At 44.7% G+C, this 25,420-nt stretch overlaps 2 protein-coding genes across 31 annotated transcripts in view; one reads left to right on the top strand and one right to left on the bottom strand.

The window, feature by feature from the left end:
* Window positions 1–4,483: 4,483 nt before the first annotated feature.
* mogs (mannosyl-oligosaccharide glucosidase) lies at window positions 4,484–9,871 on the bottom strand. Its single transcript, XM_027012610.2, is given in 6 exon segments — window positions 4,484–5,299; window positions 5,302–6,674; window positions 7,155–7,348; window positions 7,689–7,912; window positions 8,065–8,444; window positions 9,800–9,871. Coding segments are annotated over 5 exon segments (2,538 nt in total). The 5' UTR covers window positions 8,423–8,444; window positions 9,800–9,871; the 3' UTR covers window positions 4,484–4,910.
* A 4,447-nt stretch (window positions 9,872–14,318) lies between these two features.
* LOC113578995 (neurexin-1a-like) overlaps window positions 14,319–25,420 on the top strand; it is a 233,413-nt gene continuing 222,311 nt past the window's right edge. For all 30 annotated transcript variants that reach the window (XM_027012603.2, XM_027012602.2, XM_035529938.1 and 27 more), the window contains exons 1-2: window positions 14,319–14,413; window positions 17,146–18,331. In XM_027012603.2, coding sequence (XP_026868404.2) covers window positions 17,620–18,331 — 712 coding nt within the window. In that variant the 5' untranslated portion in view covers window positions 14,319–14,413; window positions 17,146–17,619. The remainder of the gene's footprint in view (window positions 14,414–17,145; window positions 18,332–25,420) is intronic.

Raw genomic sequence — 25,420 nt, 5'->3', positions numbered from 1 at the left:
ATGTGGTAACGTCACGGTACGATACCTGCTAAACTCACACCGCTCGAGCTCTCTTCGTTAGCAGGTCCTAAAACTGTAACTTTATAACAATTAAATATTAGTTAGATAGCTAGATAAATAGATAGTCTCAAACCTTCAGGCAGGAGAACATACACAAAAGTTTCTGTTAAGCAGGTGTCTCACTTTAGAGTTTCACCTTAGCCGTGACACTACGCCCAATTTACCAGCTGCAGAGTTTGGAGACATCTCTCTGCTGTCTCAACATTCATCAATTAGGAATAGCAAAATTCGTATTTAGGTGAATGGTTACATTTTCCCTGTCAATTTGGTCAATTTAGTGCAGGTGATATAATCAACTGAGTCTGAATTTTTTTTATTTCTTTGGTGCACAGCCGCGTGCGTTTTCATGCAGGATGAAGTGAAGGGAGAAGACTTTTTGGAGCTCTGTCAGAAGAAGAGGAATCATAGCCCCCCCACCCACTCACACATCATATTCCCGCAACATGTCCCACATTACAATTCCCCTAAAGGCACCGGATGAAAACCCATCAAACCCAGGGAACAATGGCGCTACTAAGAAACCGCAAAAAAGGGATTGGGCGAGCTACCATCAGTGAAACCTTGGCCGGAAACACGACTCACTATAAATACAAGACACTCGCCTCAGCTGCCAAACTCCTTTTTTTTTCTCTCTCTCTCCCTTCTCTCTCTTTGCAATCCCCAGCCATCTCTGTCTTTCTCCACGCATGATTATATACCAGTGCTCAAGCCACTGCAAGAAAGACAGAGAAAGGAGCGGAAGCGTGGTTCTTTTGAAGGAGCGGTTTCGTCTTTCTCTCTCCTTCCTCTGCCTCTGGAGTGTGGGAGCAGGGTTAGGGAAGCCCGATACTGTGTCAAAGCCCCATTCTGCAGGGGATGCAGGTCTCGCTCGCCCACCCTTGTACCTGGGTGCCTGTCCTCGTCTCTCAGGTGGGGAGGGGCGGAAGCAGAGCTGCTCCTCCGGATCGTGACTGCAGAGGTCTAAAATCGCCTTCCCAACCTGCCCCTGCGAGCCACCTGAGTGGCATCCCCGACCCCCCCCAACTCCGTCCGCCCCACGCCCCTCGCACCCACCCCCCGTCGACTGCGCAGAGACAGAGCAGACGCCTGTCCCGGCTCCAGCTACCTGCAGATATCCAACCATCACAAACCGAGCACTCTCCATCTTGGCATGAAATAATTAATTAGTTCAGTTCGTAGACTGGCGAGGGATGGCAGCAGCTATACCAGAGTTTCTAATTGATGAGAATGTTATGGTGATGGAGCTAGCCTGTCTCAATTCACACCTCCAATAAGGATCAGCGCGCAAAACATAGTTTGCTTATTTGAAATGATCCTTCTCATGTCTGCCTCCTCCTATTGATGTCAGTGTGTATCACTCTGCACTGTGTGCTGTCGTGCATTGCAGACTTCATAACAATGGGCCCTACAATGGTAATTCAATAAATGCCTTTCAGCGAATTCACCTTTCCTGAAGCTCAACTGCAGTGAAAACGGACGAGCCTTTTCAAACAAACAGATCGCCGCTTTTTTTGAGGAAACGACTAAGAATGTGCTGCCTTTCTCTGTCTCTCTCCTCGCTAACACAAGTAACTATGGTAACAGGCCCTCTGCATGGCACTGCTGCTTCCACACACTCTCCAGAAATAAAACTGTTAGGCTAAGAGTGAACAGGTAAAGACAAAAGATCCTGGGCGCGCCTATAAATAGCCGCGGGTTTACATAATGTTTACCCGGATGGCTGAACGCGGAAGGAGGCAGGGTGAAAGAAGGGGTAAAGTTTGGGCACTAGGGGGCGGATGAGGGGCAAAGCATGTTGGGTTTGTGACCTGCAGAGGAAGCACCATTGTCCTGGAGGTCGCACTGAAGAATGCATGCATCAGGTTGGGGGGGGGGGGGGGGTAGCGTGGGGTTACTGCATGGACGCATGGGCCAGAACAGGGCAAGGGAGAGAAAGCTGAAGTAAGACACAGATGGCAGGAGAGAGGAAAAACCAGGGAATGAAAGGAAGACAAGTAAAAACACCACTAAATAAATACATAAATGCACAGAGGGAGGAGAAAGAGCGGCCTGGAGCTCAGGAGAAAGAGAACGCCGAAATGACGCGTTGGACACGGTTGGTTTTTTAATGCAACGCTTGACGCTTGGAAGCCAGTGTTGGTTGGAGGCTCCCATGGGAGAGCCGCTGCAGGCTATCGTCACTGCGGCGCCTATTACATCGGCTCCGGACTTGCTGAGGTAAGGAGTGTTTATGAGCCAGAGCAAAACATTTGCGGGGGGTTGGTGTGGGTGAGAGGGGGGAGATACTCCCCAAACAGAGGGGAGGAGGCCGGTTGTAGCCACGAGGCTCCATAAGCACTGCTCTCTGCTTTCCACACGAAACCCCAGCCATGACGTCACAGCACAACAACGTGGGAGTACCGCTGAGGGCCCGATTGCTGCCCAGCAAACGCGTCAACATTTGTCTCCTTGAAAGCAGCGCTGCTGTGCTAAGAGTCATGAAGGCTGTGCAGAAGGGAAAAGTCAAATAAATATCAGTCTGAATTAAGGACTTTACACAGATTCAGCTTTAAGTGTTAAAAATAAAAATAATCTTTCCTTGTGAGCAGATTTTAACAAAACAAACTTTTTTTGTTTTAATTCTTGACCCCCCGCCCCAAAGTAAGATGAACGCACTCCCTTGAGCCAGTGTGCGTAGTCATGATGTTCCCAGGCTGGGTAACACTGCCACCCCACTAGGGCTGCGGTGCTGAACAGCAGGGCACCATGCCGCTCCAGCCCGGCAGTGCGAGGCCATCTCTTCTCCTTTCACACCTTCAGTGAAGAGAACTTCGAGCATGGGCTGCATTAATCTCTCCATCACGGAGAGAGAGGAGACAGCTCCGCTTCGCTACGCAGTGACTCACGCAGATATGGCCCAACTGGTCCGATCAAAAGAAAAAGCATACAGGCTCAGGATCTCATCAATGCGCAAATGGAGCGCCTCTGACTCACCTATTTATGCCTGCGTGCTGGTTCCTGTTACTGCTGTTTTGGCTATTATCCCACTGCTCACTGAGAAAGGGTCTTTGGAAGGGGAGAGCAATTGCGCAATAAGAGCTTTAGTCACAACGATCCGTACGAACACAGAGAGGCGTGTTTCAAACGGGAGCTTGCCGTGAGGGAGTGCAGGTTTCTGTGTGAAGGAGTGAGAGGATGGAAATTGTTAGTGTGCGTGTGTGTGTGTGTGCGCGCGTGCATTTGACACAGCGCAGGCTGAGAATGGGCATTGAACTTCTCTTATTACTCCCCTGGCACCTTTCACAGATGTATGTTGGGGTCATTTCATACAAAAGGTCAAGAACTTCATTATCCCAGGGCTATATCAACACCCCGGCAATGATGCAATCAAAGGGGCGGGGATCAAAGGGGCGAGAAACTGACTGACGTCCGTGCCGCTGGTTTACCCGAGGACGACGCACGTGATCACTAAACCATGTATAAGCTCACCTCACACGAGTCTCCAGAGGCTGTGGTGGTGGTGGGGGACTGAAATAATCAAGCTCTTGTAAATGTAATGGCTTTCGTCAGAGAGCAGGCAAACAATGACAGAAAAACAAATGTCGGCAGCAGATAACCGAACACAGCGAAAGCGAGGTACATGTTCACGCATGTGGTGTGTGCAGGCAGCGTGCAGTAAATATCGAGTCGGGGAAACATGCAGAGCTCTCTATTTTTTGCCGTTTAAAAGCTGCAGCTTGGCTGCCAGGGAGCAGGACTATTTATAGCGCCGTAACCTTCCCGCACCGAGCGCTGCTTCTGCATCTATTCAGAACTTAAGGCGATGAAAGAAGCGATGCCTCGCTAGCTGCGCCGCGCGGGCACCGGGTCACGTGAACGCCACCGTGGACTGAAAGCGGATTGACTGAGACCTGGGAAACTTGGCGGGGAGGAGATGTTTTTCGGAGCACGGATAAGTCACCGCCTAAAAAACCTTCCCTTTTCCAGCTCTGGCTTCCATCTGCAACGACACGACCGAGTGAGAGTCAGCGAGAGTCAGCGAGAGGTATCCGCTCACCGCAGCGGCTCTCTATGGAAACTGCGCTCAGCAGAAGCAACGCGCCAGCCTTGTTCTGGCCGTGCTGCGTGACCGTGTCACGGCCTGAGCTCGGGCTGTCGCGTCCGTCGTGTCCCCTCGGCCCTCCCCGTCCTGATCTCCTACAAAGCCTTTCACCAAGATGTTGAAACATCTCGATCCTCCTTTTTGGCTGTTGGTCTTGGGGCTCAGAGCCCCTGCTGTGATATCATTTATACACACGTAGATTATCCCGATTTTAGCAAAGCTTCTAATGGGGAACACTGAAAAACACAAAGGACGTTTTACAAAGAATGTGACAAACTGAATAGCTGCTTCTGCAGGGAAGATTTTTGGCATTCATCGAAGATCTCAAACTGAAGAAAGACCTTGTAGGAAGGTACTCATTTATTGTGTAGAACACGCCTGAATTTTTAGAACAACATGACAGCACTGTATGTGTATGGTTACATTAAGTCTGTGGGGTTTTTTTTGTTTGGTTTTTTTTGAACACTTAAACCCATGGCAATTCACACCTGAGGACAAAAACTTTGTACATTAAACCGGTTTTAAAAGGGAACTTTTGCAATATGTCCAGTTTGTAGAAAGTCTGACTTATAAAATTACCTTGATGCATCATTGTAAAAATCGTCCCTAATGGTTTTTCAGCGAGTCTTCTGGATTTCCAGTGTACTGCGAGTTCACTTGACAAGATTAAAGTAGTTAAACTAGTAGTTAAACTAGTCAATAACATGACAGTTGACAAGACTAATAATGGCACGTAGAATTCTTTGAGAACACTGGACCCGCAGGTCAGTCAGTACTCCTCGGCCATTATGAGCACCACCAGAGCAGACCAGCCTGTGAAGGGGTGGCTACCCTGCCCTCGTCCAGTACTGTCATTGTACTGTTCCCAGATGTAGCCAGTGTCCTGATACTGTTTGTAAACATTATTGATGATGTTAGTCCTGAGCTCCTGATAGAGGACAATGGCCATGTCCCGGTATGGTCCCTCCTTGGTGCTGTAGTGGTGGAGCGCCCTTATTGCCAAGTAGTTGATGTTGATCCATATGGCGCCACGCCAGTAGGGGGCATCATGTTCCGTGTTGCGCTTCATGTAAAGAGGATCAGAACGGGAAAGTGAGCGCAGGCCGTAGGACGTCCACAGGCGGTTGGGGTCCCGGATATCCCGCAAGATGTGTCCAGTCTCGGAGAGTCGGGTGTCAGTATGTGAAGCAAGAAGGGGAAGAGGCTAACGTAGCCCAGCGCATTCACGAACTGGAGCCTGGGGGCTTTGCGGACTGCGCGCACCAGCCGCGCCACTGGGAACTGGTGCCTCGGCTGTCCGGGGGGCACGAAGACCTTCTCCTGCTGAAGCTGAACGGTGTGGGTGTGGTTGCCGTAGTCGCAGAACACACGGAGGTGCTCGGACCAGTGCAGCTCACTCAGGAGGCGGTTGTCTGTGAGGGTCAGGTGGGTGCGCTCATACTCCTGGCGGGGCTCGCCAAGCAGACGCGCCACACTCGCCATGGTCCCGGATGCCAGTGCCATCCAGCAATACAGGTCCACGTGCCTCTCATCCGTGGATGGATGCGAGGCGCGCGGGTAGTCATCCAGCCCGGACGTCAAGGTCTTGGGGTTGAGGAACAGGTTGGTGTCTGTGTCCCGGCCTCGCCAGCGGTACGAGTTGGGCAGCGGCCCGGCCTGGGTGGTGTTGTACCATTCGAACCACGTCTGGAGTCTGGGGTACAGCTTGCGCAGGAAAGCCAGGGTGTCTCTAGAAGACGGCGCGTCCGGGTGGCTCTCCAGCTGCCCCACAAGCTTGTCCAGGACCAGGAAGAGAGTCGGGGGGTTGGCATTCTCGTTCCGCTGCACCATGAATTCCGAGGGAACCTTGCTGCGAGCCTCGTCACCCAGGATCTGCTCCCGCGGGATCCAGCCCTCGACGTTTATCAGGTCCAGCCAGTGAGCTACGGCCTCGCGTGTACCCTGTGGGTCCCACTTGCTAAGGAGGAGCTGGTGGAAGCCTTCGTCCCACAGGAAGCCCCGGGGAAAGAAGGAACGTGACGGCACTGCAGTGAACAAGGCACCTTCGGGATAAAGCAAGGGGTGCTCGTTGTAGGCCGACTGCACAATGGACTGGCCGAAAAAGTAGCCTATCCCCCCGAGCATGTTGCTCAGAGCAGCCTTGCCGAACTTCACCTGGCCTGGGGTGACCCTTTTGGCCTGGAGTCTGAAAGTCCTCTCAAACTTGTCGTCAAACACCGCCTTGCGTACCGCCAGCTCCTCTGTCAGCACCAATCCTGCCAGCTGGTTCGGCCGGTCGCGGAAGCTTCCGGACTCGAACAGGACCTCGATCTGGAAGGGCGTCTGGACGGTAACTTGGTGCACGATAAAGTCGCTCTCTATGCGGCTGTCCTTCTGCTGCTGCGGCTGAGGAGGGGGGTTGTACGTATCCACGGCAATGTACACCCTCTTCTCCCCGGAGGGTGGGCTGAAAACAAAGCGCGGATTCAGGCTGCTCCTCACTATGTCCGTCAACTTGTCCAGACCAGGGCTCAGCGTCTGCAAGTAATTGTAGCTGAGGAGAAAACAGATATGGCTTGTCAAAATAAAACAGGACTACCGGACTTGGTTATCCCGTATCCTGCCTCCACAGGTCTTTGAAAGATGTCCTTTTGAAAACTGCAGCTAGGCCGTTCCTGCTGGCTGTCACTAATTTATCACCCGTTTTCACTGTGCATAAACAACAACATAGAAAATTATCAAATTAATTCACTGGGCATATCTTATATATGCTGAAGTGTGGTGGGACGACATTTGCGTTAGACGACAACTCTGAGGATAATTAGTTTTGGCACGAGCATATGTGTCATGTTAAAAATGAATAAATAAACCTCACACCTAATGAGTTAGCACACAGTTCACCCAAATTATCTGACACCGCAATGCCTTCTGTGAGTGTGGAACGGATATGGAGAGTGTTACCAACTTTTTTGTAGTGTCTCTGCATATGCAGAACTTTGTGCAGGGGTGTGGTGTTAACGTCCGCTGCGTATACCTGGCGTATTTGCCGCTGGCTGCCTCCCCGGCAGTGGGTCTGCGGAACGTGATCTTGAAGTTTCCCAGTTCTTCGGAGGTGCCGGTGACGGAGCTCAGGCGTGTCCTGTCCTCCACGTGAGCGCGCAGGGAACCCTGGGTGTCTGTGGCCACGTAGAACATCAACGAGACGACGGGAGGGTAGGGGGCCGAGCTCTGGGTGGAGCCATAGGAAACGGGTGAACGTACACCAGTGTGTGAGGAAACAAACTGCATCACAGTAAAGAGAAGTATTGAAAATGCACACACATTTTATGACCATTATTCCCACAGTTTGATACTGACAAGCAGTATGTTAGCAATGACTTTAATAACTGCAGGAGAAGTCATCACAAAACACAGGCCGAGAGCGCAAACCTCTTTAGTGTTTTGTGGACAAACAAAAATAAAACAACAGCCCCCAAAAAAGACTGGAATCAGTGGCAGGTGTAAGTACCATTTCCGAAGGCTTCAGCTAAAATGCTTGAGTGAAAAGGTTTCTGTCTGGTCTGCTTACGTGCTGCTTGGCTGTGACGCGCCATGTCCAGTCGCCGCCGTGACTGCCGCCCATTCGCTTGGCAAACTCTGTGGTGAGGGTGAAGTCCCTGTCATGGATCTCCTGCACGCCAAAGCTGAGGCCGTCGTGCATCAACCAGCCGTAGCCAGGCAGGCGGTCGCTCTGCTCACACGTGTGCCGCAGACTCACGTCCCCGTCGGAAAACTGACGCATCCACATCAGACCTTTAAGGACCACAGGAAGAGAGACCCATAGGTCACTACTGCCCGAGCACTGGGCGAGCTGAGGCACACAACCCAGGCTGTATTCCGCACGGCGTGCAGGACAGTGTAAAAAAAATGAGAAAAGAAAAACTGAGCTGTAACAGTTGCCATACCTGTGACGACAGACCTTGGACTTCGTGTTTTCATTCCAAAGTACACCTGAGGACGGTAGGAGCCCCAGAACCTCTCAGGGGACACGCCAGCACTTGTGCTGTTGGTGTCTAGGACCCGCGGGGAGGGGTGCAGGGTGACCACTCTCCTGGCCAAGGACGAACGCATGTACAGCGCATAAAAGAACCAGACAAGGCTGAACACACACAAGCCGATGGACACGTTGATTAGGAACTTGCCGATGTCCATGGTCGACGTCTTCTTCTTCTTCTCCTTGCGGCCCGGGACGGACGGTTTCTCCTCCTTCCGCGGGTGAGGCACGCCATCACCCGTCACGTTCCTCTTCCTGTGCCTTCCCATACTCCTCTTGACTGGTCTTCACCTGCCGACAGAACAGTTGGTTAAGACTATAAGAAATGTACTCTGCAAACATTCCAGGATTTCGCATTTATCCCTCCCCAGGGTACAGGGTGTTGCTTATATTGTTAGCATTCACACAGCCAGCACGCAAAGGGAAAACCGTTTTTAATATGTTCTCCCATCATTTTCTTTGCAAAATTCTAGGGACATGTCCAAATGATTAGCGAAAATGATCGACGCAAAAAAATATTCAGGACCTGCACAAGTCAGCTCTACCCACTAGAGGGAGCCATGCATAATGACAATGGGGACCTACATTCCGCAGCCATTTCATTACATGCACCTTATAAATGGAGTCAGGAGGCTACCTACCTTGTATAAGCCGCTGTGAATTGTGAAACTGCCACCACCAGTGCAATTAAAAAGGAGTGGCCCAACTAGCATGTACGTTACTCTCAAAGTCTGAGTCTTCTTCTAGCTTTTGTGAAAGGCCTGTTGTTAACATATGTCTGTTGTAGCTAGTTTTTTTTTTTTTTATGTACAAGTAGCCCTTATAAATTAAAAGCTAGTGGTTACGTCAACATATTGGTTATGAATTAACATGATGGGCTACTTATTAGTCGCATTTCGACTTTCCACTAAAAGCTGTTTTTTTTATAGATACGTTTTAAACCATTCTTTTATAACTCCAGACATGAAGAGCACTTTAGGAGCGTGCGTGCCATGCTCTGACACACCTGACTGAGCGCGTGAAGAGTGAAGGTCACGTGCACCTGAATGAAATCAACGGCGCGCGTGCACACACAGGTCCACTGTTTAACAACCTTCAGCGCGAGAGGATACGACGGAAAATAAATGTTAGCGCATACAAAACACACACCCCTCTGTGCGGGTTTAATTAACTACACATCACCAGAGAGGGAAGGAAAAATGTGATAAACAGGTAGGAACGCTAGCGAATGCTCCTGTAACGTTACATGCTGGCTAGGCTAAGCTAAGCTAATTTACCTCAGCACAGAGACGGTTACACACAAAGGCAGGCTATCTTAGCTTAGCTGGCTAACCGCCATTTCTCGAAGTGTATCGTTATAAAGGATCATTATAAACACATTTATTCATACAAGTCCCGCGTTCGGGCCTGGCCACATACCTAAAGTTGACGGCGTTAGCTCTAAAACTAGCCAGACGAGGAGTGAATGGATGTGGGGCAAAACCCTTCCGTAGCGAGCTAACGCTAGCTTAGGACATCATGTAGGATTTTAACTGCGCGGTTTGTACATCACATGGCCATCTTTATCCCCACACCGGCTTCACCTCGTAACGGCTTGTGCAAAAACTCTTGCGATAAATAATGACGACTTCCCCGGGTGAGTTTACCTCAGCGACGTGTCAGTGCTTGGGGGCGCATCTCCTCCTGCCTTAGCGGCTCACACCTCCGGGGCGGAGGAGGGCGCAGCATCGCTGCGAAAACGCAGAGCTCCGACCCAGCGACACGTTCAAGTTTAGGAGTACACTACTATTTTACCGGGTGTTTATCTTCAGTTATCTGTGACCGTCGGTTTTCACATCACTAACTGAGGGTTAAAAACAAACGCGATTTATCCGAGTGTTTTAGCCCAAACGGACTACAGACGCAGACCTTTAATTACATCTGGGCTTACGTGACTGTTCAACTCATAAAGCATAGATGTTAAAACATTTCAATTTTTATTCATTAGCGAAATCTTCAGCTCTTTTACGGATGACTGATGTGCGTGAACTTTCGCAATGTGTCGATAATGTTACAGGTCCGATCTTATTTTTAATCTATTAAAAGAATTACCTACGCCCAAATGAATATTGACTCCCAAGATTACCTGGACGTAACCAGCAGGGGGCGCGTGTGGGTATTATCCCGCTCCCTATACGGTCCCCAAATCACACTCAAAGCCCGTAGCGGAGATCTGCTCCTAAATTCATTCATGTGCATGATGCTTGTAGCCTACCGAAGAAAGGATGTCGTCTCAATACCGGTGTCTACTTGATTTCTTTCTTTATTTTATTTTATTTTTGGTAGACAAAATGTTTGCACGCACCCTACCCCACCGCTAGAGGACAGTACCAAAACCAGGATGCTTCAAAAGTCACTTGGGCTTAAATGTACTGTTTAATTTTCCAAATGTTATTGATTACGTTTATTGAGATCTTGGGGGGGGGGGAACGCTGAATACATTGCATTTTCAGAGGTTTTGCCTTACATAAAACATAAGCACTTAAAATGCAAGCTGAAATGGCTACAATCAGGTGCAGTCAGAATGTTTCAGTATAATCCAGTTTCAATGTGTCCTAAAGTTTTTCATTTTGTATGAATACTTTGTAGACTTATGAAGGTCAAAATGAATACTGAGTACATGTGGTTCCATTGCTTAGTCACTGACCCTTTTAAAATGGAGGTCATATATAAAGGCATCTGATGGAGAATTGCTTTAAAAATTTGCACAAATGGTGGTCCCTTATTTATAAATAGCCTACTTTCACCCTTCACGTTTTTTTTCATATAATTTACAAGGGGCTTAATCAAAACAATCTGAGGATATGTATAAAGGAAAAAGTTCATTATGCCTGCCATTTTAAATAAAGATATGGATTCTTCCAGTAGTTTTCTGCTACTGGAGAAATGGTACAACTACATTTTGTTGTACTCGTATTTGAAAAGTTAACTTATAAAAACCTGAACATTAAAAAAAAAAAAAAAGAAAGCCAGATGAACACAATTATCCTGGTGGTACAGCAGTGTTCTCAGCATGTAAATTATAACTGCTTACCATTTAACAATTGTATACATTTATCTCTGAAATCGAGGGGGGGAGTTCGTACAAGCAGCATTATTATCTTAGATTTAGATATAGACTTCATCTGGTTATCAATTTTTGGAATAGCAACGTGTGTTCATGACAGGAGTCTTTTTACAAACCCCAAATGAACATTACACAGTGAAATCCCCAGCACTGAAATAAAAACTTTCCCATGTTCACTTCACAAATCCAGCTGAATACTCCAGTACAGTTCCATGTGAACGTTTTAATACAGATACACAGCAGATGGCGCTATGGCACAACTATTTGACGGAGCCCCTACCTGATCTTAAAATAATAGGACGTCTCTGCATTCCATGTTTGTGTGTAGTGTTGAGATATCTAAACTATTTTAAGCCACGCGTATACAGGTCTGGCATCTTTCAAACAACATCTGCTGGGTGTATGCAATTTAACTAATAAACAAGCGTGTGAATAAGCTTGTGGTAGACTGCATTTCTTTGCCTGCACGTGTACTAAACAATAACAGTTTAATCTCCATGTATCTGTCTATGTTGTGTTTATGCGACTCCGAGGCAGAAGAGCTGTACGGATGTGCAGTATTTATAAGGATTATGATCTGTATATTGGAAAGGAATAAAAAGTGCAACGTGTAGAAATGACTCATCTATGTCTAACGTGTGCCTAGAGACAAATGTCAAATATTTGAACAACAGGTTCAGAAAGCAGAATGCTTTCTAAACACCAAAACCTAACATTGAGTAGACATCCACTAAATATTGCATAACTACATACACTGTCAGCTCTTCTATGGATTAAAGGCACAGGGCCTTCAAAAAGAGAAGGAAAAGGGCCTGGAATATTAGTGTGAAAGTTTCCCTAGAAACCAGTTATTAGTACTCGGGGTTGGGGGGGTGGATTTAACTTGGCTGTTTCTCCATGCAGTCACCATAATTAAATGCTCAAATTATTGTACCTGGTGATAACTACACATTTCAGTGCCTGCCCTCTACAAGGTAACTCACCAGAATCACTTGATAAAATTGAAGAAGGATAAATGCCTGTCTACCTGTGTAGGATTTTGAATGAGTACTCATGAACAATATATCTTTCACTAGGGTCTCAGCTTCTGAGACATGCATCAGGTTTTTTCCTGAGTGGGAGCAAGGGCTGTAATAACAATAACGACTGCTTGTGTAGCTACGGCATTTTCAGCAAGCATTGGCCTCAGCATGTGGATCGCTGCGGACGGCAGGTTATGACACTGGTTATATGGTTGTATTTGATCCTTCAAAAGGAGAATTGTGCTTTACCATCATCACTGTTGCCTGTTCTTACTGTGGTTACTGGTGTAATCAATGACATTAACGTCTGGCATACAGCACATTGGAGCAATAGAATTAACGCTGCTGAATATGTTTTTTAAAAGGTGAATACTGTGTGTTACACTTTGCTTCCCCCTGAGAATTTAGATATTTTACAATATTTTGAAGTTTTGAATGTATAAATCATTAGGGTTACATCTGTTAGGCAGAGTAAATACATTACTAAAAGAGTGCTGTTGTTAATACTGAAAAGTGGGACCATAAAAATAGCTTAAATATGAAATTGGAAATAATACAAGGGTATAAAAAAATAGTAAAATTAGTGCTTTAAAGTTATATTGATTATACCTGGTTGTTGCCTTTATATATTTGCCAAATAGTTTTAAACAGCCCCATGTCATTACCACCTGCTGTCTGGATCTGTTTAATTGCATATTTATAAACTAATTTGCAAACTTTGTCAGTTTGGGCTTCTGTTCACTCACTGGATCCATGAAACATGACTCTTACAAATTTGGCCCATGTGAAATGTTTTTACAACAGTGTGAAATGTCAATGCAGTAATCATAAAGGAAGCATGTTCCTGTGGCCTGTGGGAGAACAGAAAGATGTGCATTCTGACAGCATCCATTCAAAATCCTTAACACATGACCTTTTTCCATCTGTCATTCGCATGAGATACAGGCTTCTGAGACAGAATTGCACCGAGTCCCTAAAATAAGGCTGTGCTTTCCTGGATAACCTGAAACCTGCCAGCTGTCAGGTGGCTTGATTTTCCCTCTTAGGTCACTGGCTCCTAACACCATACCAGAAGTCGGGAAGACTTTAATGATTAGACAGCGAGCTGAATCGGGTGTGTTCAAGGAAGGAAGTCCGTGAACAAGCAGAGAAATGCTTTGTGGATTGTAAGTGACTGTCACAGATTCTGGAGCATCGCGTGCTATGATGGACACTATGACTTAAATGAAATCCTTGCTTTTGTAGCAAAGGTGTTCACACATAGGAGAATACGTTACACTTCAGGACCACTGTGATACGGAAGAAGACAAAAAAAAAAGATACAGGAAAAGAATCAACTGTTCACATACTTAAAGTAATGTATCTACCTTTGTAACTGATTAGGTACAGCTTTTTCCTGTGAGGCTCAGGAGCTAGCCTAGTTTGCGTACTAACTCGTCCAGGAACGCTAAGAAATCTGAATCACCTGTAAGATTACCCAGGTACATTATCACTGTGTCGTGGGAAATGCAGCAAACAAATCCGTTCTGCATGCAGTGTAAACTACTTGGTACTCCCAGGTCTCCATTACAGAAGTATTTTTGGCTAAAGTCACAAAGTAAATACAATATGTTTTATATGAAATTGTATCTTTTTAAAGCACTGCTTTGAAAATGTGAATCTAAGATATTTCGTAGATTACGTAATCGCATGTTGGCAAGTTGAGCTCTTGTACAACACAGAAATGCTATATCTTCCACTCTTAGCCCCTCGCCTGCCGTAAATAAATACGGGCACGTCTGCAAGTTTTTTTAAACGAAATAAATGGAATCTCTACATTAGAGCAAATTCGATTTTAACATAAAAACAACCTCTCGCAGCCAGTTTTCGTCCCTTTGTGCACGGGCCACCTCTCCTCATGAAGCGTAAAGTGTCCAAGTTGCTGCTGCATCCTCTACCTCCCTTCACGAGCAGCATCCTCTACCTCCCCTCGCGGGCAGACGGAACAGAGCCACGTGACGCTCAGTTTCTGCCTTCTACCAGTCGCTGGCACAGATCAGCAGGCAAGCAGATTGTACAGTCTCTCCTAAAAAGGATTTCTTCTTTACAACTCACGCACACGCTATATGCCGACCGAAGGGACAGCGTCTCAGGTAAACACATTCATTCTTTAACGCTGCTGTCCTTAGAGGTTCTTTTTAAGATTTTTTGGATAGGAAAAGGATTAGTCTGCTCTTTTTTCTGCTGGACGAGCGATGCGATGGTCCGTGACAGAAGAGGAATATACTGCATGGCTCTCAAGATATGTGTAATAACTTATGATAACTAACGATCGGCATCTCGCATTCATTTAACCCGCTTTAGCCTTCGGACTGGGGCACGGACAGTGGATGCATAATGGACAGAACGTGCATGCACGGTGATGTCCTTCCGAGAAAGAGACGAGAGAGGGGCGAAAGAGTTGTTTCATCTTCCTAAGTTAGTGTGATCGCTTGACTGAAATGCTGGCTGCCGAACAGCGCGTGCGGAAGAAAGCGCTGGGAGAACTGAAGGCATTTCAGCACGCGACTGATTTCAGGGCGTTAGTGCTCCAGAGATCGTGCAGTTGAATTTGTGTTGACGGAGGACACAGCAGACTTGCAGGTGAAGGATGTACAACTGCACGGGTCGTTCAGACAGATGCAACCATGCATCGCTTCGCTGCCACTGAAGAAGCCCATGTGAAAAACTACTGAGTTACAGGACGTGAGGAAAACTAATGTGGTATACATTTAGAAACTGGAGGCAGAGCTAAAGAAGTAGGCCTGCTAGCTTTCCAAATAAACAATTACAGCTGGAGGCTAAAATTAATCATTAGTCTTTTTTATCTTAAGTGTCTGACATTAATGTATCTTTCACGTTAATAAAACATTTCATTAATTCCGTCAGGGATAAATCGCTGCACGCGCACGGTAGGAAGAGTTAGGGTTTTATAACTGGAGCCAGTTGTGATATGTGCTTTGATAATGACCCGTCTGCTGTCTTACTGCCACATAAGCAGATCTCAATGCATCTGATAACTGCTGTGATCAGAGGAGAGCTTTATTCCTATGGCAAATTGTCGCACAAAGATGTTGCACAATTGTTGCACTAAGATGTTGGCAGGCTCGGAAGTCACCGAGCTTATCCATGACGCGCCGTACGGAGCCCAAAACGTCCACGCATGACGGGATTCAGCCCTCCGGGTCGAACATCTGGGAGCCTTTTACTTCATTAGAGGCGACCCTGCCCACGGCCTCAAGTCTGTAGTGTGGGTTACATGTGTCGGCGTTCGTGTGAACCCCTTTAACGCAACCATTCCTGTTAGCCGCAGTTACGTATCCTCTTCCCTTGAAGTAAAATCCCATCTTTCTTAATTTCAACATGAAACCTGCAGCCTTACTAGTGGAAATGACATCCAGACTGTTTTGAACACATTGAAACTCTAATTCCGAATGATCGCTCATTAAATAGAATTAATTTATAATCGTGAATAAAACATTCAAATTTGAATGTGAATATTGACCAGTTTACAGATGGTCGTGTCGTTGACCAGATCAAATGCTATGAAGTCCAAAAAGGCAGGGAAGTTGAATATTACCGCCGTTACCTTGACCTGTTAGCTGGTATTCCCAGACTTCTGCCATGACTGTCTATAAACGTATGAGCACATAAGCAAACAGTACCTGAATAGTTTGTTAATTAACCTCTGTTTATTATAGCAGGACATGCATGTCAGAATCTAATCCAGGTTGTCAACTATGTGAAGTGTCCTAACTATGTGGAGAAATATGCAACTGTGTTCTCCTGAGCTACATTATAAAACAAGCAGCTTAAAATACAGTGGTCTGTTTATCTTAGAATGAACCATTAACTAATTATTATTATTATTATTATTATTATTTAATTAATTACATTTTTTTTGTGCCAGGATTTAAATGTATCTTATGTATTTTCTATCTGCATGTATTTGTTCTGGATCTAAATATTTTCAGAGTTGCCATTGTCCAAAATCTTAACAGCCACATCAACTAGAAATTAAGTTTAGCTTTCGTGATTAATGTCTACATTCACAGTGGCCCAGATAGCTAGCCTGTCTACTATACCTAGGTTTTGCCAACTTTTCCATTCAAATGTAATTTTGTGCACTTCAGATGGCTAGAACAAAGTAGTTGAATGCATACATCTCTAATGCCATCAGCCATGTTTATTTTTACTGTGGTCACTGCATTACCAGTATATTTAATTTGTGTTTTGGCAAGTTTATGTCAATGGAAAAGAAAATATATTTAATATTGAGTTTTCTTTAAGATGCAAATTTTAGGTTTTGCTAAAAGATGTCCTGAAATGAAACAACATCTTCAGGTGATATTTGGAAGCTAGATGTAGGGGGGCATGAGATTTGTTTATCTAGGGTTCTCCAATAATCAGACTGAACACCAGAAAGAGAGGTCCATACACAACCCAGCCACACGGGCTTGATTTGGATATACCCACCCTCAGCCAGAGCTGAAAGAGTCATGCTAGGTCAAATACCTGAATGTACTGGAAGAATGAAACAGAAGAATGGCTAATGTAGAATAAGGCACCAGAGACGAGAGAACAGAGTGAAGCACCGCAGCAGAAATATTCAAGACTTCACAAGGGTACCCTTGCCCAACAGGAACTCTAGATATATAGAAACAGAGGTGACATCAAACAAGACACAGGTGCAGGAAATAGAAATGGGGGAGGAGTCAAGGGGGAGGGGGTGGAGCCAGAGCCAGAAGGTTCCAAAGAGGGTGGGAAGACTCCTAACACTTGTTGGCTGTCAAACCATTCAGTGTTTCTCATTCTTTGCATGCTTTTTTTCTTTTAAACTCTGCAGGTATCAGCATGAAGAGAAATACCAACTGTTGGTCTGTGGGACTCAAAAGTATGAAAAGCGTGGACAGTACGGTGTCCGTTTAACCATAACTAATAACCCTAGCATGTGGGAAAGTCAGTAAGCATGCCCAGACAAGCATGAACACTGGTGACACTGAAGACAGTGGATTATAAAAAAGGAAAGAGGACAGTAGGAAACCAAAGAGTGACCACTGAATTGTTACTAAACTGATGGTTTCATCGGCTGCTGAGTGAAGAATGCTCTCTATAGGAGGTGACGCCCTCCTACAGAGTGGAGTTCGTGGCAAAGATGTCCAAACTGGCCTTCAGCACAGCTGAGCAGGTCTTTTTTCTGTTCTCCACAAGTGAGCACGTGATGTCCAAGGGCCACTGAGGTGCCTGACATTAGTCTTTGGTGTAAAAAACCAAACCAAAAAACTTGAACCGTTATTGAGAAACCATTACCTTCTCCGTCATGGTGCTGCAAATGTGGTATGGAACTCATCTGCTCTGGATCGGGCTTTTTGTAGGCGCGATGGCAGAAGCTGGGGCCAGCCTGAAGTTCTCCGGAGCTGAGGGGCAGTGGGCGGCTTTTCCCATGTGGAACGCCTGCTGTGAGAGTGAGATGAGCTTCAGCATGAAAACCAAGAGCTCCAGCGGGCTCCTCGTATACCTGGACGACGAGGGCTTCTGCGACTTCCTTGAGCTGCTTGTGAGCGGCGGCAAGCTCCGCCTGCGTTTCTCCATCTTCTGCGCCGAGCCCGTCATGGCGCTCTCAGACGTAGAGGTCGACGACGGCGAGTGGCACGCCATCGCCATCAAGAGGAACTTCAAGAACACCACGCTCGTAGTGGACCAGGAGGTCAAGTGGGTAGAGGTTAAGTCCAAAAGGCGAGACATGACTGTCTTCAGCCACTTGTACCTAGGAGGGATACCTCCTGAACTGCGCTCCGTTGCCCTCCGGCTGACGTCGGACGTTGTGAAGGACCAGATCCCCTTTAAGGGATGGATAGCAGACTTGAAGGTCAACAACTCTGTGCCTTCCATGCTGAACAGTGGTGGGGTGGAGAGGGATCTCTGTGGCAGTGCAAACGTGTGCATGAACGGAGGGGTGTGCAGTATTGTGAACGACGAACCCACGTGTGATTGCTCAGAGACTGGCTATCAGGGAAAGGACTGCAGTGAAGGTAAGATGTGTGGCTTTGCTTTTTGTCATGTGTACTGTTTTCCTAAGACTCTTCGCATGGGTAATTATTTTATTTAAAGAGCACTTAATAACAAGATTTTAAATAATAGGACTTCAATATCGTTTATAGCTTTTACCTGCTAATAACCACAATACCCCCTTTGGGGGTAAAAATATTGTAGAAACAGGCATGCTAATTTAAGTGTTTTTTAAGAAGTGTGTAAAATCCATATTTTTGCTCTTACATTTTTCAGTACGTTAGAATATTTTTCTTATGTTGGCTACTAGTAGGTAAACTCTACACACGACTTGCACTGCAACCTAATACAATCAGTCATTTATTTTGATGTTTTGACTAGATAGATAGATAGATAGATAGATAGATAGATAGATAGATAGATAGATAGATAGATAGATAGATAGATAGATAGATAGATAGATAGAGGCAATATTAGAATTAATAATTCAGTAGAGACTTTTTCCACGTCTCAGAAACATTAAGGAGTATGAACATGTTTTATGTGATTTTTTTTCCCCCCATGATGCAGCATGGTCTTTGGTCTTTTTGTTTTGGGAGGATGGATGTTCAGGAAGTACCAGTTTGTCTATAAACAAAATTATAAACCAATAATCACCCTTCATGCTATTGGATCTTTAAAAGGTTTCATCATTGTTTATAACCCTGACCTAATTAACTGTTCCTGGAAGACCTCATTAGTTAAACATGTGGGTGTGCAGCAGTTACTCTATTTGAGTCATTTAGGATTTGTTGACCTATGACGTTACCCTACCTGTTTTGTGGGCGGGTGTTTCCTGTGCCTTTATTTAGTGGGCTCATGCTTTCTGACTTGCCTCCTGATCAGAATTGTGGAACGTCTCCTGCCAGTAGGAAAACATTACACTACTAATTCAGAATATTTTTTCTGGTATCTACACGTATTCACAGACGGAAGACTGGTTTAAATATTTTTTTTTGGTAAACCAAGTGTGCAGATTGACAATTTCTTTGCATTTTTTTTGCAAGATTTTTTCGCAAATACTAAAAAATAAATGTACTGATACACTTTCTGGTGTTTAAGTGGGAAGTATTCATTAGGCTAAATCATTTGTGAACAGTCATTGATGTATTTGTGTGTGTGTGTGTGTGTGTGTGTTGTGTGTTATGTATGTATGTATGTATGTATGTATGTATGTATATGTATGTGTATATATATGTATATATATATATATATATATATATATATATATATATATATATATATATATATATATATAGTGTGTATACAGTGTATATGCGCAGTATACGCACACAGTATATGCACACACTACACACACACACACACACACACACACACAGAGAGAGAGAGAGAGAGAGAGAGAGAGAGAGTTTCTTGGTTATTATACATCAGCAATAATTTAATTTAATCATCAATAATAATAAGCATGTGAGTAGCATTCAATGGCACTGTGTCTTACTTAAATAATATAGATATATACAGCTGGCGCACTGAGGGTGTATCTGTTGTATTTTATCTAACACCTTTGTCAAGGACCCATTTCCCTGAGCCTGACGTTACATTCATTACTTAGTGTATTAGTAACCTCTGTAGCTCTTGCAAGCTTTGGATCATCAGTAATACTGTAGTCACAGTTAAGTGGTTCAGTTTGAGGTACACTTGAGCTGAACCTGGAGTAACTGTATTTGCATGAATAACAAATCTGAATTGGTGCTATATGCCATAGATCTGAAACATAAGAGAAATACTGCACCCTTATTCTGTTCTTATCCAATACATGACGTGACCATGCAGAAAAAAAAAGCCTGCTTCTGAGAACTGCTGTAAAGAACTGGGCTAAACGTGCAATTTAATTTTGCATCGGAAAAATAATGACTGAAAGGTTTCCCAGTGGAAACTCATCCATAGCCCAGGCCATGGCTTTGCATAGATACTTCAGTCAGATTAGGAGAGAACAGACTGATTAATTCATTAATACTTTTAAGCAAAGTTTCTCTGTAATTCAGAGAGTCTCACAATTCTGTTAAATGCCTGCCCCATGTGCAAAGCCTGGAATATTCAGCATTCAGTTATAGGTGGCAGACTCTCACATGTAATGGTCACACAATACAAGTCTGGATTTAGTGATGTTAGGAAAAACAAACACATTGGCTTTTTTCTAATATCCATTTAAAATGTTTTTACTCTTCCATTAAATCATTTAAAAGCTTCATTTTCATTACTTTGATCAGTCTAAAAGATTAATGGATTTGCATCCTTTACACACAGATACACACACATATACACATGCAAGCACACAGATCCCATTGTTTGGTCCAAACAATTATTTTGATGCACTGCTAGAGTTTGTGTTTGTCCTTGATCCGAGTTTCTCATTAGAGAAGTCACATGGATGCGTATTCGAGCACTCTTCTAATGGAATAGAGTCTTTCACATACTTCCGCTCTCTCCAGACTAAACTGAGGCACAACATCAAGGAAATCAACACTCTGAAACCTCGCACGGTGTTGCCTTGTGCCCTGTGTCATATTCGTGTAAATTGGTGCTAGATTTAATGAGATCTCATGGCAGCCAAGGAGAGTAAATTTAGCCCGAAACAGTACTCCAACTATGCAGTGTTATTACTACTCCAGAGAAGTAATGGTGATTCAGAAATAGCCTATCAGGCCAAAAACTATTACCATTATATCATTACTACTAAAGTACTGGTTTGCCTTTGGATTTACAATATGGGTAAGCGCTTGGTACATTCAGGATCTAACATGGGAACTGAAGCTTTCTAGGTGCTATCAATTTTTTTCAGATACTATTGGTTTTAATAAAAAGAAGCGTGCAAGGGGAGCGCTGTGACCAACTTTAAATTCACGTTAAACATGAAAAAGGATTTAGAGACTAAATGCAAATAGCTGAAATGGAACTGAGTAAAAAAAGCCTTCCATTCCTTGTAAATATACTTGAGTGTAGGTTTAAGTATTATGGTTAGGAAATAGAGGGAGAATTACAAATTCAGAATTTACGTGTGTGTGTGTGTGTGTGTGTGTGTGTGTGTGTGTGTGTGTGTGTGTGTGTGTGTGTGTGTGTGTGTGTGTGAGAGAGAGAGAGAGAGAGAGGGAGAGGGAGAGAGAGATCTATTTTATGAGAACAATGTAAATGTATGTTATTGTTATATATATATATATATATATATATATATATATATATATATATATATATATATATATATATATATATATATATATATATATATATATATATTTATTTATTTATTTATTTATTTATTTTACAACAACGTAATTTGACATTGTTCTTGTGGGGTGTGTTCTGTTACTGTCAGTCTGTTTTATAGCCAAAGCCAGGGCAGCGATGACATCATCATCTGTAGGCTTATTATCATGTGGTTGTACGTGGCTGAGTTAAGTTTAGTTGTCAGAATGAACAAAGAGAAAAAGGCTGGCTGCCTGCAAGTCGGTGTGATTCTCTTTTTCGGCAGTGTTAACCTGTAAAAATCCATACCTATTCAACCCAGCCTGTAGTTTTAATCCGTACCTATTCAACCCAGCCTGTAGCTTTGATCCGTACCTATTCAACCCAGCCTGTAGCTTTGATCCGTACCTATTCAACCCAGCCTGTAGCTTTGATCCGTACCTATTCAACCCAGCCTGTAGCTTTGATCCGTACCTATTCAACCCAGCCTGTAGCTTTGATCCGTACCTATTCAACCCAGCCTGTAGTTTTGATCCGTACCTATTCAACCCAGCCTGTAGTTTTGATCCGTACCTATTCAACCCAGCCTGTAGTTTTGATCCGTACCTATTCAACCCAGCCTGTAGTTTTGATCCGTACCTATTCAACCCAGCCTGTAGTTTTGATCCGTACCTGTTCAACCCAGCCTGTAGTTTTGATCCGTACCTGTTCAACCCAGCCTGTAGTTTTGATCCGTACCTGTTCAACCCAGCCTGTAGTTTTGATCCGTACCTGTTCAACCCAGCCTGTAGTTTTGATCCGTACCTGTTCAACCCAGCCTGTAGTTTTGATCCGTACCTGTTCAACCCAGCCTGTAGTTTTGATCCGTACCTGTTCAACCCAGCCTGTAGTTTTGATCCGTACCTGTTCAACCCAGCCTGTAGTTTTGATCCGTACCTGTTCAACCCAGCCTGTAGTTTTGATCCGTACCTGTTCAACCCAGCCTGTAGTTTTGATCCGTACCTGTTCAACCCAGCCTGTAGTTTTGATCCGTACCTGTTCAACCCAGCCTGTAGTTTTGATCCGTACCTGTTCAACCCAGCCTGTAGTTTTGATCCGTACCTGTTCAACCCAGCCTGTAGTTTTGATCCGTACCTGTTCAACCCAGCCTGTAGTTTTGATCCGTACCTGTTCAACCCAGCCTGTAGTTTTGATCCGTACCTGTTCAACCCAGCCTGTAGTTTTGATCCGTACCTGTTCAACCCAGCCTGTAGTTTTGATCCGTACCTGTTCAACCCAGCCTGTAGTTTTGATCCGTACCTGTTCAACCCAGCCTGTAGTTTTAATCCATACCTATTCAACCCAGCCTGTAGTTTTAATCCTGAAGTGACCTCAAATTAGTGTTTAGAACTCAGCAAATTATGCAAATGAGGACTAAACGATGCGGAGAGGCCTCACACGTGAGGTATATTTCAGCTTCCGTTGAAGCAAGCGGAGAGGGGTTCTTGTTCTCGTCGCGTGGAAATATCTGGAGCTCCTGCAAAATCAAGCCTGAAGTGCTACCCAGGTCTCATATACTTATTTACCCAGCGGACCCAGGAGTTGCTTAGAGGTGATAGACTCTTCAAATTAGTGCCCATATGTCAAGCGTGCGAAACCACATGTGGACTTGGGCCCAAGGCTGTGTGTGACAGTGGAGTGTGGTTTGGCGAGATTTGATTATGTACTTCCTGTCCATGCTCAAAGATGACAGGGCTGCATTAAGAGGGAAATGTAAAGACACTGTACACTTAATGTTTAGGATCGCATATCTGAATGGTGGTTTAAATTTCTGGATGTTAATTGTCAGTACGGCATTCCCCAAGCCTCTCTCCTACTGTGATCGACCTGCCATTTGATACAGGGAGAGTGTCAGTCTGTCTGGCTATGCCAGAGTCAGATTACTAGTATACTGCTGTCTGGGAGCCCGCAGATCAGATTCTAAAGATTGGAGGAACTTTTCCCTGGGGATTTTTTCGTGTGTGTGTGTCTTGAGTTTAAATAGAAGTGCTCTACTTGACTGTCAACAGGAATCCGTTTCCAAAGTGACTGCAATCTGCTGGGACAAGACAAATAATTAGAGAGAGAGAGGGAGAAGGGGGGCCATGCGTGTGTGTGTGTGCGTGTGTGTGTGCGTGTGTGTGTGCGTGTGTGTGTGTGCGCGTGTGTGTGCGCGTGTGTGTGCGCGTGTGTGTGCGCGTGTGTGTGTGCGAGAGAGAGAGAGAGAGAGAGAGAGAGAGAGAAAGAGAGGGTGGAGAGTATGATAACAAGCCCAGGAATTGATCTTTGCTTAGCCCCCTTAGCAGAGGACTAGCACACAGCTAAATTGTACCTGACTATGAGGGACAATAACCAGATCATTATGAAGTCCTAGTTCAGTAACTCCAGCCGTAGGTTTAGACAAGTAACCCCCCACCCCCCAAACCTGCACAGCACGAGGGGCAAAGAATGTGTAACCTAACGTGACATCAGCACTTTATCATCCCACACAGATTTGTCATTGATTTCCACTTGTATAGTTAGCAAGTACAGTTCTCAAAAATAAACACACAGTCTTGCGTGTTTTGTATGAAAGAATAAAAGTATAAAAATTCAAGTTTCTTCTGTTTGCCATTAAAGCAAAAATAATTTGTTTGTTATTGTTTGCTAGCATCTTCTCCTGTATGTGTGAAGCCTGGGAGGGACAGAGTAGGGGGTCAGCGCCAGGCCTCGAATAAAAGCTCAGAATGGCTCCGTGACCCGTCTGCCAAACCTGCGTAGTTCTGTGCTTGTTCTCCACCACCAGAGCTCAGTGGTGTGTTCACCTCAGCAGTGTGTTTCTAGCTTTGGAATCGTCACACTAACCGGAGCGGAGAGAATCTCACGTGCTATACCCAGCTCCTTCCCAACAAGAAAGTTCACACTCCACTACACAATTATTATTATTTTCCACTGCACTGACTTCCAAATGAGGGGAGCCAACCCAAGTAATTGCATCAGATAACATTTATCCAAATGTTCTCTTCCTAGCCTGTTACAACTCTGCAGCAGCGTTCAGAAAAGGGTCGTATTGTCTAAACAATGCATTAAATGCGAGGCAGGTTGACTTTATACTAGACAGTGATATAATGCAACGTACAAAATTAATTATTGTGTTTTGTTATGAACGCTTAAAAATATCAGCTGTAATTTCCTATTGCATATTATGAAAGTAAATATTAGTTGTTTACATCCAAACTGGGGCCTTAATGAAATGTAATGGTTCTTGTTGTTGGCTTCTTCGCAGTTTAGAATCAAATGTTTTTATGAATACAAACTTTGCACGAGGCCACCACCCTCAGGGTTCCTTTGACTTGGCCGAGAACATTCACTTCTCTCTTCCTTCCCAGTTATTACCACAGTAGTTCAATGGCTAATTTCAGGATGGTTAGTGATGCAATGTCATCCTATAGGGCTCGTTTATCTGATCATTTTAAATCATAGCTGAGTTGTCAGACAAATGCTTAATCAGTACATTTGCCAAAATCCTTCTGAAGTATTTACCCAGAAGGATGAAATTGACCTCAATTAACACAATCTATGTTGTGTAATATGATTCATTATGAAACAAACAAACAAAAAAAGAACCCTGTTGTCTTTCCTTTCTGGTTTACAATGTCATATATTTATTTGGACTAATCCTATTATAAGACACATCACTCGTGATCCAGCCTGGCAAGTGTTAGCCACGTCTCACATGTGTAACACAACCCCAGTTTGTCATCAGTGCTGGGATAAAGATGATTAGAGCTGCACGCTACTCTGTGAACAGGGGGACGTGGGAGAGCAGAGCAGACAGTGATGCATCTGTTCTTCTGGCCCTGCCCGTTTGC

This window comes from Electrophorus electricus, chromosome 9 (genome assembly GCF_013358815.1).
Source record: "Electrophorus electricus isolate fEleEle1 chromosome 9, fEleEle1.pri, whole genome shotgun sequence".
In the NCBI taxonomy this organism is placed as follows: Eukaryota; Metazoa; Chordata; class Actinopteri; order Gymnotiformes; family Gymnotidae; genus Electrophorus; species Electrophorus electricus.
Note: the sequence above shows the minus strand (reverse complement) of the source record. Positions and strands in the feature narration are given on the sequence as shown.